This window comes from Gymnoscopelus microlampas (assembly GCF_963454915.1).
Source record: "Gymnoscopelus microlampas genome assembly, chromosome: 20".
Classification (NCBI taxonomy): Eukaryota; Metazoa; Chordata; class Actinopteri; order Myctophiformes; family Myctophidae; genus Gymnoscopelus; species Gymnoscopelus microlampas.
The window spans coordinates 39,643,289-39,659,500 of record NC_139957.1 but is presented as its reverse complement, the minus strand read 5'-3'; the positions used below and the strand labels follow the sequence as shown (position 1 = coordinate 39,659,500).

The following is a 16,212-nucleotide window of genomic DNA, read 5'->3' as shown; positions in this document are numbered from 1 at the left end:
AATGTATGGGAAAGATTAACCTGGACAGGAGAAAGGTATGCCACTTCCGAACCTCTGATACCACGGAATGTGAGACAGCAAAACTGCCCGGCAAGCGCTGCTCAACTCATCTTGTACTACATACAATTCAAATGCAAAATAATAATGAAAATGGTAACAGTTTCCAACTGGCTGCCTATACCATCAGACTGTTGGAACAAGCGCTGAGCTCCGCTTGCCGCCAGGCTGTCCTGACGCAACACAGGATTAATGCTTCTGTGAAAATAAGACTGTGGGAGTGCTTTGCTGCTGCTGCACTGGAACTGACACTTTTTGTTTACACTGACATAATGTGATATATGTGCTGCTGAATGATGTCTCCACCTGCATGTGAGACTAACATTCAGAAGTGATTCTTACACCTGTAAACCTGTGATGTGACAATAAGGTTGAAGAAGTTGAATTGAGTTCAGGTGAATGAAACCTAACCACGAACCATCAACCAGTGTTGATTTCGTCGACTAAGACTATGACGAAAAATGTTCGTCGACTACCTTTTTTCAATGACAAAAACAAAATAAAAACAAAATAAAAACAAAATAAAAACGAATCTACGATGACTAAAACAAGACAAAGACTAACAAATAAAAACTAGACTAAAATGTTAGTGAAGGACTAGTGGAGAGGATATCCAGTAGAACTAAAAGACAAGTCAGTTTATGTTTGGTTGCGCTCGGGTGTTGTGCTCTGAAAATAGCAGATCTACAAGCTCACAACGCGTCGCAGCGCGATCGGCTATTTTCAGCATGCAACCAAGTGTAAAATCAGCCCTTACGACGCCATCAAGACACCACCAAAATACATTTTAGTCGACTAAATCAACTGTAGATTTAGTCGACTAAAATATCATATTTAGTCGACTAAAACTAGACAAAAACAGAACTTAAAAGTGTGTCACCTGCCAATTAGTGTCGTGTGTCGTGACACATTTTGACGACTTTCTCTGAGCACAAAGGCTCCTGCGTTAATAATACCCCCAGTTCTAGTGAATTCTGAGCATGCCCTGAGGACGGCAAGCAATATGCCTTTTCTCTGACATGAGGCGAGCTGACGGTCAAGTGACATAACTTTTTAAACACATTCACTGCCTGAATTATTTTCACTGCCTATTATTATTCATGCCAGAGATTTTTCAAAAAAAAAAAAGTACTCAGGAGCCGAGATACAGAATTTTAAAGTTTTAAGTTAACAAGGAAGTGGATGAGAGTCTAGATCTTCGAAAAATCATATCTCCTTGGTCTTTGGGTCACTTTTTTTTTTTAAAGTAAAAAAAAAAAAAAAATGTTTTATTTTTATTTTTACTAAAAACGAGTTAACTCGTTCTTGGCAATCAAAGATTTATTTGTGACATTTTTATGCTTCATTTCAGACAGTGTCAGCGCCGCAGAGCGACGGGAAATCAAAGCCAGAGAGAGAGAGAGGAGGGGACATGATGTGAGACGAGACAGCCCAGGTCGGATTCAAACCCGGGTCCTCCTCACGCTAACAGGAGACATAATGGTTGGTGCACTACCTGGCTGAGCCACCAGGCAAGCACCCCATCAGTGGACACAACCCACTGTTTCTCCACACTGCTCCATGGTAAACAAACAGTGAAAACAAACCAAAATACAGCGAGAGAGGGCAATGTGTTTCTGCAGGTAAACGCCACCACAACTATTCCAGTGGCTGATGACCGCTGGTATAGAGGTACAAATTATGGGTAAAAATACTATGCCTTTAAGATCATTAATGCTAAATATAAATTAAAACAGTAAATACAAATTTACAACACTGACTGTGTTGTGGCGATATAGAGGATTCTTTTGAAATACGCTAGTGGTCCAGAGCTTCATAAAAGTTGAGAAACGCTGACATACGAGTGCAGCTTCTCTACCAACAACACCTCGGAAAGCCCAGATTCAGCCTCCGGATGGACGAACGGACAGACAGACAGACAGACAGACAGACAGACAGACAAGCTGCTTCAGGCAGTGTGAAAGCAGGACCTCATGTCAACAACAACAACAACATAGTCTCACGAGCCAGACTGTTGCCTCCCATAATCTTAAAATGCTTCCGTCATGCAGTCTGGAGCAACGGAAGCTCTGAAAATGATCAGAGGATAAAGCGGATGTGACGCCGGTCTCCTCCTCGCTTCCGCTTCGTCTTCCTGATACAAATCAAAATCATCTAAGCTATAGCTTGCTGCTTAGCAGAAATGGAAATTTTAAAAAAAATCACGTTAAGATATTTTAACCCATTCAATCCGGGAATGCATCTGTGTCTTTTAAGATTTACTTTGGCTTTAACAAAAAAAATGATTTAGAAGACATTTGTAGAATCCCCAGAAGCAAAGATTTGAGTTACAAATGTTTGCTTAAAAAATATATATATTCAAAGATTTGCACAATTTTTCTTTGCACAAAAGATCTACAAGCTCATAGCGCGGCACATGAGCTTGTATATCTGCTGTTTTTGAATAGACAAAGTATAAGATAATGGTTAAAGTGGATAAACAAGACCAGGAGACCTGGTTCTGCCAGACCCAGAATAAGTACTTTATAAGATCAGAGCACTACATCACGGCTAAGCCGGACTTCACATGACGTGTCAGCCTGTGTCCCTTCTATGACCATGTATGGGGACAGACTTTTTTGGCTGGGGCCGGAGGACAAAGTGACCATGCCCATGTATGGGGACAGACTTTGGGGACAGACTTTTTTGGCTGGGGCCGGACCACAAAGTGACAATGCCCATGTATGGAGAAAACAGATACAAAGCCTCATGTAAGCAACGACCCCTTGGGTCTGGCAACAAAAATTACAGATGTGTTCCCGGTCTTAATGGTTTAACTTTAAAATGACAGCTTCCTGCCTCTGATTTTCGGGAGGTGTAGAGTTCCAAACACTCTATAGCATTCGGAGATTGTGGAGAAACATTGTCTGGCTACGCGAGACCAAACAACAAAACAAACAGCACTCACTCAAAGGTGAAGAAGAGGCCGCACGTGACCAGGATGAGCACCAGGGTCAGGTAGAACACGCCCGTCTGCCGGGCCATCATAATCCTCCCATCGCAGTAGAACTTGTTCCGTCCCGGGAACGCCTCCCATCGCCTCTTCTTGGGGGTCTTCTTCTTCTTGTTGTTGCCCTTGCTGTTGTAGGGGGTCTCCATCGGCGTGGAGCTGCGAGTGCTGATCTGGCTGTACTCACACTCTCGCATGGACTCGGACACCCCGAGATGCATCAGCCGCCGAGGTCAACGGCAACGCCTCCTCCTCCTCCTCCTCCGCCACAGCTGGACCACCCGGACCCGCGGACCACCACCACCAACACCAGACCACCGCCGCCAGTCTGAAGATGTGCCTCGATCCTCTGTGAATGAAAATACACTTAGTTGAGTGTTTAGGCCAGTCACAAGTGTTACATCATCGTCTAATCGCAATTGTTTTAGATAATTATTGAGATAATTAATAATAATTAATTATTGAGATCATATCTTTTTTGCATAATCGTCATTTAGGCCTGTCACAATTGTTACATAATCGCAATTATTTGAGGTCATCGCCTTTTTTTGTTTGTTTGCATATTCGTCATAATCATTTCCATGTTGTAAATGTTTTCATATATTTTCCAAAAAAAAAAGTTTAAATAGTGGAAAGAGCAGATCTACAAGCTCACCTTGTAGATAGAAACTATTCATGTTTTTTTTAAGTATAAGGTTAGGTTACTAAATCTCGTAAATATGTGTCATGTCATTTATTTGGATATTTAGGTTGTTTGTCATACTGTATCTGCCCCTGTGCAACTTCAAATCCTAAAAGCCAAGCAGAAATGTAAACGCCGATCTGCTAGCTGGGTTGTACTCATTTATGTTCCAGTGTTCAACGACAGAAACACAATTACATAGTTAATCGAAATTATTCAAGTGACAATGAATCATCAGGTAAAATGTCATAATCGTGAGACAGCCCTACAGTTCAGTCAGTGCACGATGATGCAAGAAAGAAAGAAAAAAACAGCCTTCTTCAGCTCAATCTCACTTCCTCTTCTTCAAAATTAACAAGATTTCCCAACTAACAATACATTGTTATTGACTTTCGTGAAATTGATTAAAAAGCCAACACATTCACCACATTTCTCTAACTTATCTACACAGTCTGTATGCACCTCAATACAACCATACAGCGACGTTTAAAGTTAGCAAACACATCAGAACAACTAGCTGTAGAATACAACTCTCGTAGACGTATTTATGATTCTGACGTTTTCAATCTAACCCCCCATGGACACAGAGACTTTCAGCACTATGCCCCGTAGACACTCCAAACATGTACAAATTGAAAATAAAGGTGCTTACCCCCACGCCCCAAATGTTAACTGTCCCTACGTGGTAGTAGTTTAATGTAATAATCCATATCTTTCAATAAAGAAGTGTTTTAATATCGTTTGTGGCCGAGCAACATTTTTTCACCCTCGTTTACTTCCTGTTTACATTGAGTGTAATTCCGGCTTTCACCGGATGCGCCCCGTCACTACCGCCCATTGGGGACTTCCGACAGAATCGGCCACAGACGGCATTAAAACACTTATTTATTGAAAGATATGCATTATTAAATTAAACTACTACCCCGTAGCGAGAGTTAACATTTGGGGCGTGGGGGTAAGCACCTTTATTTTCAATTTGTACATGTTTGGAGTGTCTACGGGGCATAATGCTGAAAGTCGCTGTCTCCATGGGGCGTGAACCCCACAACTCTCGTAGATTGAAAACGTCAGAATCATAAATACGTCTACGAGAGTTGTATTCTACAGCTACCAACACATCAGAACAACAATAATAATATGAATTCCAACAACTAGCTCACGACGTGCAGTACTCCAGACAGCAGTTGCTGTGGCGCTCCCCCGGTCTGTTCAGGCTAACTTAGCTAACGCTAACATGGCTAACACACGGTTAGCAAGTTGTTGAGTTTCAGTTTTAAAGAACATAAATGTGTTGAACCTACTGGTGTGGGAGCCAGTTTGAAACGTGTTTTTAAAACTGGTTTCCTCTCACTTTTTACGTGACGCTCCTTAGTGTTCGTACTGTTTTACATTCGTCTGGTTTTGTTAAGTTTTTGTTGCAGCCGTTCTGAACTTGTGATGTTTTGACTTGACAAACTGTAGAGAGAGAGAGGAGGAGAGGAGAGGCTCTGCGGAGAGGAGAGGTGCGGTAGGTAATACACGGAGATGATGTGATGATGATGGTGCGTTCGAGAGTCGGGACTTCGCATCGTCCGGTTTTAGCTCAGACACTACATGGTTCTCAAACTTTTTCATGTCAAAATGACATGTATTTATTTGGCCGCGGACCCCCATCTCAATTATTTTGTTCCAGGGACCCCCCGGAAGCAAAGATTTGAGTTACAAATGTTCACTTAAAAAATATATATATATTCAAATTTGCACACATTTTAAAAAATAGCAGATCTACAAGCTCATAGCGCGGCACACTGAGCTTGTATATCTGCTATTTTTGAATAGCTAACGTATAAAAGGTTAAACTTATTGTGATGCTGTTATCAGCAACTTAAGCTAAAGGCATAGTATGCAACTTTGCACTGTGTTTACATTTATTTATTTTTTCAACCAATTTTGCCTCTATACCAGCAGTTATCAGCCACTGCAGTAGTGTGGTGGTGTTTACCTGCAGAAACACACTGTCTCCTCTCTGTATTTTGATGTGTTCACTGTTAGTTTTGGTAGACGCAGACAGGGACCAAAACAAACAGTGAAAACACCAAAATACAGCAAGTAAACACCCCCATACTACTTATAATGACTGCTGGTATAGAGGACACGATGGGTAAAATATCTTTGTTTTGTTATGTAAACACAGGGCAAAGTTACATATGCCCTATAACTGTTGAGTGAGTACTAATTAGTACTCACTTAACAGTTATAGGGCATATGTATCCCACTTAAGTGGGATAATTATAATAATAATAATTATAATAGTTGGATATAGTCTGGTAAATAACAATTTGGAAAAGACTATGATCTTTGATGTGTTGTTAGCTTGTAAATCTCGTCCACACAGTGACCGAACTCTGGAGGTGCCGCTCCAACTCCAGAAGGATGAAGGAACATTAGATTTCCCGACGTGTCTTTGACGCAGCATTACATGATGTGTGCGTGAAGAAGAAACAACTATAATAACGTTGTGCAGCAATAACATGCCATGGCTGTCAGACTGTCAGACTGTCACACCTGGACATCCACAGCAACACTGTCAGTCAGCCAGTCAGACAGACAGAATGACAGAATGAGAGACAGACAGACAGACAGATATTCAGTGAGTCAAATATGCATTCAGTCAGTCAGTCAGTCAGTCAGTCAGTCAGTCAGACAGACAGACAGACAGACAGACAGACAGACAGACAGACAGATATTCAGTCAGTCAGTCAGTCAGACAGACAGACAGACGGACGGACAGATATTCAGTCAGTCATATGCAGTCAGTCAGTTATTCAGTCAGACAGACAGTCAAATATGTATTGAGTCAGTCAGTAGTTATACAGACAGACAGACAGACAGACAGACAGACAGACAGACAGACAGACAGACAGACAGACAGACAAACACACAGACAGTTATTCAGCCAGTCAATCGGTCAGTTAAGTTATTCAGTTAGACAGTCCGTCAGTCAAATATCAGTCAGTCAGTCAGTGTGACAATGAGTGACAACAACAACAACAGACAGCACACAGAGGGTCTTACCAGGCAGAGTACACTGTGTTGGTCTCGTACAGTCAGTCAGGGTGTTGTCAGTTAGTCACGCAGCCCTTTGCATTAATATATCCTTATTTATCCAGGTTTATTAGGAGCTGACAACAACAACACCATGGTCTCTTACAACAAGGTGAGAGCTGAACACAACGACCGTGTCGGTCCTCCTCCTCGGTCGGTAGAAAGAAACTACTGACTGAACATGAAAACAAAAGGTTGTCATTTAGTCCAGCAGCCAGAGAGACGAGACGAGCTCCAGACCAGAGAGTCTAGAGTCAGACCAGCAGCACCAACATCCTGGCCACGACCCACACGGGCGGCGCACACGCACAGCACTGTGACTATATATCTACTATAATGTTGTTGTTTTCCTTCGATCCTTCCCCGCTATGCAATCGTCATAGATCTCCGCCATTCCACCGTATAGTAGCTCCTAAAAGTTGCCACTTTTCAGGCTGAGGCTTCACAGACCAGGCGTTCACTTCACATGCAGAAAGCCTCCGTGCTATTTGGATCCACATGCAGAACGAACGAACCAGTGTTGCCAGATCCCGTGAGATAAATAAGCAAACGGGTCTATGAAAACAAGCCCAATTGATTGATTGGGCTTTTTTTAGTAAGACATGAGAACATCAGTACATGGGAAGTACAAATTCACAATACAAGGTCTACTAAACTGGAAGACTCATTAAGCACTGAGCTTGTTTAAGATGAGATCCCAAAAGAAGCAACGAAGTGAGCGTTGTGAGCTTGTAGATCTGCTATTTTCAAAGGATTGTATACGTTTGGAAACTTATGAAATGGGACATTGTGCACAATGAGAAATTTTACTTTTAGTAGCCTACTTAAGTATATTTTTATGCCAATACTGGTACTTTTTGAATACCGGCACTTTTTCTTAGTAACTGACTATTTCTACATTGTGGTATATGTGGCTGCTTTCAGGCATGCAGCTAAGTGAAAACATTTCGATGCCATCACGGCCGGCCAAAGTTTTAGTCGACTAAATCAACTGTAGATTTAGTCGACTAAAATCTTATGGTATTTAGTCAACTAAAACTAGACTAAAAGTAAAACATTTCAGGTGACAAAAATATGACTAAAGTTAAACAGAATTTTATTCAAAAGACTATGACTAAAACTAAATCAAAATGTGTTGTTAAAATTAACACTGTATAGGCTAATAAAGATCTCAACAACTATAATGAGAAAAAGTGTGTTGAAACTTGCAAAAATTTGCTGAACTCTTTATTCTACTTAAAAGTAGCAATACCACAATATACAAATACCCGTGTTCAAAAGGTTACTTGAGTAAAAGTACACAAGTATTGGCATCAAAATATACTTAACGTACCAAAAGTAAAAGTACTAAAATGTTTGAAAATAGCAGATCTACAAGCTCACATGTGAGCTTGTAGATCGGCCTAGGTATAAAATAGGGCTAAAGAGGATAATGTATGTTTTATAATATAATAATTTATATCTGCAAAATAACTAGTAACTAAAGTTTTCAAATAATTGTAGCGGAGTAAAAGTAGGCCTACAATATTTTCCTCTGAGATGTAACGGAGTAGAAGTAAAAGTATAGACAAATGGAAATACTCCAGTAAAGTAAAACAAAATACCTCAAAATTGTACTTAAGTACAGTACTTGAGTAAATGTACCATAGTTACTTTCCACCACTGGTGGGAACTCCCCCAAAAAAAGCTCTCATTCCTCAGTGAGAACATGCTACGTGCAGCCAGACAGCAGCCTGATAGATGCCCTCTCTTCAGTGATGATGACGCAATAGACAATCCGGTCGGACCTGCTTTGGTTCACGTTGTTGACGGTTCCTCCTCCTCCATCTGACCTCCTTCACGTCACTTCACTGCACCTCCTCAGAATGCAAGTCACCCAAGATGCCTCTCCTCCTCTGGCTCGCAGTCTCCCATGCAGCGAATTAGGCTATTATACTTCTCTCCTCCTCCCTCCCTTCCCTCCTCCTCCTCCCCTCAGCCCTGCCGGTTCTCCAGAGTGTTAAAGCTGCAATACGGAACTTATTTTTGATTGAATAAAACGTTATTCTTAACCGATATATCTGTATGGTAGAGCAGTGGGTCTCAAACTTTGTATTTATTCGTACTTCGTAGGACCCCCATAACTCTGAGAGTGTCTCAGAGGTACATACCTGTAAAGGTCCATTTTGGAACCCCTACAAGGAGTTCCAAAAGGGAAATGGTTCCATTTGTACACTCTCAGAGTTACAGACCTGTAAAGGTCCATTTGAGAACAACGGTGTGGTAGTAGAGCACTCAGCCTTTTTAAATTTCAAGGAACCCCAGTTCTATATGCATTGATTAGGCCACAATCAATGCATTTGATACAGATTCTTGGGACCTCAATCTACAGTGCACTATAAAATCTAAATGGGCATCCCTACACTCTCAGAGTTACAGATCTGTAAGGGTCCAGATTTGGTCCATTTTCTGCACTCACAGAGATACAGACGGCATTTGTTAAACAAGTCAACCATTTGGTTAACTATCAATATTTTAGCTTTAGAAGGAAATACATTTGGTCTCTCATGATGACCGGGATTCCAATCCCGGTGGTGGGACCTAACATAGATGTTACGGATCACAGCTTTAAGTCAAAGATGTTGTAGTTCTGCAGGAATGAAAAATGAGCACTTGTGTTCTATCCAAGGGCTGTAAAATATTCATTGTGTCAGAATCTAAGACTGAACAGAGGAGAGAGACTCAATTATTTATTTTCACTGAGTGCAGTAGGAGCCGGGAGCATTGTGATCAGAGATGTCACTGTAAATTCATAACAATAAAAATGCTCCTTTTTTTTAGAGACTGTAAATTAAGGTCCAAAGCCTAGATTGAGAGAAATAGTATTCCCACCCACCCTCCCAACACAAAACCAGATTAGATTAGATTCTTGGCCAGCCAGACCATTTGCTGCATGTCACTTCCCTATGCTCTCTCTCCATGTGTTCTGTCTTTCTCCACAGTATCTATCAAAAGAGGGGGAAAATAAACAATTCTGGTCATGGTCTCGAACTCGGTCTCGCCCCCCCCCCCCCCCCCCCCCCCGTCGGTCTCGGTCTCGACTCGGTCTCGTCCCCGGCTCCCACCCATGATTTTACTCGGTCTTGACTCGGACTCGGCCCTCCTCGGACTTGGTATTTCTTGACTTGGACTCGCTTTGTGTGGACTCGACTACAACCCTAGAGACTTCTACCACTGTCTCGGTCAGTCTGGTGCGCAGAGAGAGAGCTTGTGTCACTGAATGTGTCGTGGATAGTAACAAAGTACATTTGCTTGAGTACTGTACTTGAGTATGTTTACTTGAGTATTTGTATGTATACAGGGGGTCCCCAGCAAAAGTAGTTAATATATAGCATCATAATCACTTTAACCACTTTATCCATTCATATGTTGGCTATTCAAAAATAGCAGATGCATCTGCTATATTTGGAGAAAAAAAAATTAAAGTATTTGGAACATTTTTATTCATTTTGAATTTTATGAACACAAATCTTCTCTTCTGGGCGTCCCTGACACAAAATATTTTCAGATGGGGGTCCGCGGCCAAATACATATCAATTTGGGGGTCCTTGGCATGAGAAAGTTTGAGAACCACTGCTGACTTAAGTTATCACCTCCTCTCTTCAATCACTAGCCTCCATCACAGAGTGTAAAATCCTCAGTGTTCATTTTACTGGAACCAAATGGACCCTTATGGACTAACTATCAATCAGTTAGCTCGGGACCCCCTGGAACTCTCTCAAGGACCCCACTTTGGAACCACTGCTGTATTGTAATCTGTTGTTGATAATCCATAGATGTGCGTGTCATCAGCGGGAGGCTATCCCGTCTGTCTGTCTGTCTGTTTCTCACTGTCTGTCTGTCTGTCTGTCTGTCTGTTTCTCACTGTCTGTCTGTCTGTCTGTCTGTCTGTCTGTCTGTCTGTATAGCTAATCTCACAAACCATTGGACTGAACAGTGTTTTTGATTGATTGATTGATTGATTGATTGATTGAATACTTTATTAGACAGAAATGCAAACAGCACAGAGTCCAGTCACACACTTAGTCTAAAAGGATAACACAAACAAGTCCTGTGGACTCGTTTCCATTGAGGTCCTATAAGCGTCACATCTCTTGTGCACGCTTGTGTGGATCGGCTGTTTTCGCCCCCACGATAGACACTTTTCAAATGGTTTAATCATCTTCATAAAACAGTCAGTCAAAGTCATTCCTGAGCTGCAGACTGGCGTTAGCAGTCTGCTGGCGTGGATGAGTGGATGAAGCTGTGTTTGTGTTGGGAAATTGGTGGACATGATCTGGCCTTTGAGCCTGAGTCCAAGAATAACAGAAGGCTGAGTTCCAGCCAGCAGAGGCTTCACCCAGAGGAATATGTGATTGTTTGCAGTGGTGGAAAGTAACTAAGTACATTTACTTTAAGTACTGTACTTAAGTACAATTTTGAGGTGTTTGTACTTTACTTGAGTATTTCCAATTTCCATTCTTTTACTTCTACTCCACTACATCTCAGAGGCAAATATTGTACTTTTACTCCACTACAATTATTTGAAAACTTTAGCTACTAGTTACTTTGTTGATTTTGATTATTATTACAAAACATACATTAACCATTTCGGCCATTTGAAAATAGCAGATCTACAAGCTCACAATGAGTCGCGATGCGACACATTGTGAGCTTGTAGATCTGCTATTTTCAACATATTTTAATACATTTTATACAGTTCAAAACTTGTGAAATGGGACATTCTGTATAATGAGTACTTTTGGCACAAGTAGATTTTTACACTAATATTCTTGTACTTTTACTCAAGTAAATTTTGAATTCCGGACTTTTACTTGTAACAGAGTATTTCTACATGGCAGTATTGATACTTTTACTTAAGTAAAAAATGTGAGTACTTTTTCCCACCACTGATTGTTTGGAATGCTGAACAAGATGAAAGAGCCGTTTCTGTGGCCTCTGTGTGAGCTCACAACAAACACCTTGCATCTTGAGCGGATATATACTATTCCTATATTAAAGATAGGGTACGTGATATGTTTTGGTATTTCTTTTGTTTTTTGTTAAAAAGGTTCAAGTACTATACTCTGATAGTAATCATTGCTGCAGAGCGTTTGTTCGGTCACAGGGGTCTCTCCAGCTTTTTAGTAAACAGAGTATAGTACATTTTCAGGCCAATCAGGAGAGAGCATTGAAAATGCAATTTCTGTTTAATAAAGAGCTGGAGAGACATGGGAGACTCCTTTTACTGAACAAACACTCTATAGCAATGAGTACTATCAGAATATAGAGCTATTTAACACTTATTTTAACCAAAGTAAATCACATACCGTACCTTTAACCACTTTGAACCTGTCATTATGGGTGACATTTTTCTGAAATTGTCAGAAAGATCTCCACATTTGTGTATTTGAAAATAGCCAATCTCACAACAAATTGCAAGTTGTGAGCTTGTGAGCCATTTTCGTATTTTAGAAACTCCTATAATAATATATGTCAATATGCCAAAATAGGGACAGAAGGTTCAAAGTGGTTAAACCTGCACAATAATCTTAAGAATTTAATTAGATGTTTGTATTATCATCATCATCATCATTATTATTACTACTATTATTACTACTATTGCCGAATGTGGACCTCACTTTGAAAACATGTGACCTATGACAGTGGTTCTCAAAGTGGGGTCCGGGGACCCCCAGAGGTCCGTGAGGAGTTACGGGTCTGGGGGTACGTTTTATTTTTATTTTGTCCTCTCCCCTGGCCTCCACACACATGTAAAGCTACTCAGAGTATTTCGAAAATCTTTGTTCTTGGCCGCTAGGACCCCACCCTACTGTGCATCTCCATATATGGCCATATCAGTTGGATCACAGGTGCAACGCAGCTGTGATGTAGCTGATCGGGCCTAGGTGTGAGGGGCGCGAAGCGGCCCGAACCTCTAGTTATTATTATTATTATACTCTGAGAGTGTACGCTCTCAGAGCTAGGATTCTACAGTGTAGATCAGGCGGCACAGAGATAGAAAATTGGGGGTCTGTGACCTAATGCATATCAAACTGGGGGTCCTTGAAAAAAAAGTTTGAGAACCACTATCAGAGAGAGTGGAGCACAGTGGTGTAAAGTAACTAAGTACATTTATTCAAGTACTGTACTTAAGTACAATTTTTAGGTACTTTTACTTTTCTGGAGTATTTCCAATTTCCAATACTTTCACTTCTACTCCACTACATCTCAGAGGTTACTCCACTACAATTATTTGAAAACTTTAGTTACTTTGCAGATATAAATTCTTATTATAAAACACACGTTAACCACTTTAGTCCTATTTTACACATAGGCTATTTTCAAACATTCTATTACTTTTACTTTTGGTACTTTACGTATATATTTGATGTCAATACTTTTGTACTTTTAATCAAGTAACATTTTGAACACAGGCCTTTTACTTTTAACAGGGTCTTTTTACATTGTGGACTTTTACTCAAGTAAAATATCTGAGTACTTCTTCCACCACTGGTGGAGCATCCAGGAGAAATCTGGGAACCCAGGTAAAAAAAAAAAAGGAAAACAGTGCCCTCTGCTGTTTTTTACCTACTGAATCTATTCAAGAGAGATTATCCAGGAGTGAAGAACCATCCATCACCCATCCATCATCATGACTAAGCCGCCTCCTCCTCCTCCTCTGAGAGGCACAGAAAGTGTGGGAGGTGTTCTGCTGTGTTCTGTAGCCTATGTGAAAAGCATCTCCATGACAGTGCCTTTTCTTTCCAAATGATAAGTTACAGCAGGGATTCTCCAAACATTTTCATGATTGATGATGTGTATTTGGCCGCAGAACCCCATTTGAAAAGATGTTGTGCCAGGGGACCACCGTAAGAACAGATTAGTGTTAAAACCTTTGTATTTTTTCATGTGGTTTGAGCTTGTAGATCTGCTATTCTCATAAAAAATCTGGAAAAAAAGAAAAAAATCTATTGTCTTCTATGTGCTTCTAAACGCCACTTTCTTGACCTGCCCAGTTTGGAGTGTCATTCCTGTTGCTGTGGGCCTGCTTCCTCTCGATGTACTGGGCCAACGTTTGGCCGCGGAGGATCAGGTTCTTGGTCTTCTCAATCACCTGCTGGTAAGGCGACACGGCGTTGTTCCCCATAACCACATGACCCAGCGTAGAGTCTATCTTGGCATCTAGCCTGGCGTTTCGGATCAGGTTGACGATCCACCTCTCGGCCTCCTCGGGCGTCATGTTCAGCTTGTCTGCCAGCATGCTGATGCCGATGCACTGATGTATTCTGCAGAACGCCTCAAAGATGAAGAGGCGGGCGTTCTCGATGAAGTCCGCCTGGCAGGCAACCAGGAAGAAGTCGTTCGCAAGAACCGACTCGCACTCCCTCAGCTTCCTCTGAGCACTGTCAAAGTCAAAGTTCACGTACAGGCACTCCACAAACTCTGTGATCGGGTCTTTGTAGGTGTAAGACTCCTGCTGTATGACTTTGACCAGATCTTTCACAACCTGCTGACGCTTGCGGCCGTCCCTGTTTGTGACGACCGCCGCGGCGAGGTAACGCAGGATGTGGGGGCACATGCTCTGGATGGCGTTGAGGTATTTGGGCTGATACAGGAAGATCTCGATGATGTTGTCTCTGCCTTTGGGGTGGTTGAAGAAGACAAACAGTGACCAGTGAATGAGCCACGTCCTCTGCTGCAGAGACTGGAGAGGCGAGCTCACAGTGTTGCTGTCGATGGTCTCTCTCAGGCAGGTGAAGTCTTCCATGGCAGCCTCCCAGTTCTGCATCAGGATCTCGGAGGCCAGCTTGCCCCACAGAGAGCCCAGGGCGTTCCTGTCCGTGGGCGGGACAAAGACACGGAAGAAGTAGAGATATTCAGCCGCCCCAGAGTAGTTTCCACACTCATACTGGAACTTGGCATATCGATACAGGGTGTCAAAGGACTCCTGAGTGAAGTCACATTTCTCCTCCAGATATTTGAAGAGCGTTCTTACGTCCCTGCTGTTCTGCATCTGCCTGGCGGTCTCCGGGTCCTCAAACGTCTTCACGATGGGTTCCATCTCCGACTGGAGCTTCTTCAGTCGAGCCACCACGGCCGTCCTCTTCTCCTGTAGAGCGAGGGGGATCTCCTTGTCGGGGAAGAGGCTTTTGTACACCTCCGTGGCAAAGTCCACCATGTTTGTGCCACTGAGGAGGTCCAGCTTTCCGTGAAGCAGCTCCTGTTCATCATAGATCTCTTTGCCAGAGAGAAATTCCAGCAAAGGGACTACAAGATGCCAGTCCAAAAAATTGGCAATTCTGATGGTGAGATCGTACTCTGACATCTTTACCGTCAGAAAGGAACCACTGAGGTCTTATATGGGCTCTGGGCTCAAATATAGACTGTTTGCCCAAATATGGAGATGACCGATGACATCAGACAAGAAAATATGTGAAAATGACAATTATGACGATTGTGCAACACTATTCGATTATTATTATGTAATAATAATTGTGACAGGCCTACTGTACGATAGTTTGTAACTGCTACAGTATATTACTCTGTAGTTAGTGTGCTATATCATATAGTCTCTAGTTAGTAACTGTTCTATTATGTACTCTGTAGTTAGTAACTGTTCTATTATGTACTCTGTAGTTAGTAACTGTTCCATTATGTACTCTGTAGTTAGTAACTGTTCCATTATGTACTCTGTAGTTAAGCTGTTCTATATTCTACTCTTCTGTAGTAACTACTGTACTCTTCTGTAGTTAGTAACTATGCTATACTTTATGCTATACTGTACTCTGTAGTACCCACTAGTGCAGTACTGGTTATCATAGTACTTGGAGTTCAGTCTATGACGTCAGTAATTTATGACGCACCAACTTGGGAGCGTTCAGAGATCTCCATATACGGGCAAAAAGTGGACACAGACAAAGAGACAAGAGACTCAATGATTCAATGATTGAGCCCAAGACACCGTCAGCCTGTCAGTTCTCTCTCCACCACGCAGATGAAGAGGAGATAAATCCAGGGATTTCCTGACGGGAATAATATCATAATCTGTTCGCTAAATAAATGTGTGAATACATTTTATTCTAACCGTCTTTCCGCCATATTGCAGCAGAACCGGTATCATGGTGCACACAAACGTTCTCGCGACTCACGGACACGCTTTAAAAGCATCAACAATGCTGAGAAAGGCGGGAAACGGCAGGTCCTCATCAGGCCGTGATCTAAGGTCATCGATCGTGTGCTAATGCACTGAATGGGACATCATCATGTTTTATCAGACCACTGAATGGGAGACGTAGGCAACATACTGACCTACCCGTGATTTATCAGACCATTCATCGGGCGTAATCAGGAGACACTGTTGACCATACCCGGACGCAGA

The 16,212-nt window shown here is 41.9% G+C and overlaps 2 protein-coding genes across 7 annotated transcripts in view; both read right to left on the bottom strand.

Moving 5' to 3' along the window:
* LOC311035794 (palmitoyltransferase ZDHHC14-like) overlaps positions 1 to 7,267 on the bottom strand; it is an 89,747-nt gene extending 82,480 nt beyond the window's left edge. For 3 of the 6 annotated variants that reach the window (XR_014599782.1, XR_014599783.1, XM_084044243.1), the window contains exons 1-2: positions 6,783 to 7,267; positions 3,005 to 3,395 (exon numbers count right to left, since the gene is read on the bottom strand). Coding sequence is in view for 4 of the 6 variants with exons in the window: in XM_084044243.1 (XP_083900369.1) it covers positions 3,005 to 3,267 (263 nt within the window). In the remaining 2 variants the exon portion in view is untranslated. Of the gene's footprint in view, positions 1 to 3,004; positions 3,396 to 5,029; positions 5,189 to 6,782 lie in introns of those variants that run through there. The other 3 variants (XM_084044245.1, XM_084044244.1, XM_084044246.1) reach the window with 3 other exon arrangements.
* A 6,554-nt stretch (positions 7,268 to 13,821) lies between these two features.
* Positions 13,822 to 15,159, bottom strand: LOC311036126 (eukaryotic translation initiation factor 3 subunit E-B-like; the record flags this gene model as incomplete). The annotated part of the gene is made up of 1 exon (XM_084044650.1): positions 13,822 to 15,159. The coding sequence occupies one exon, from the start codon at positions 15,157 to 15,159 to the stop codon at positions 13,822 to 13,824; it is 1,338 nt and encodes a 445-aa protein (XP_083900776.1).
* Positions 15,160 to 16,212: the final 1,053 nt, after the last annotated feature.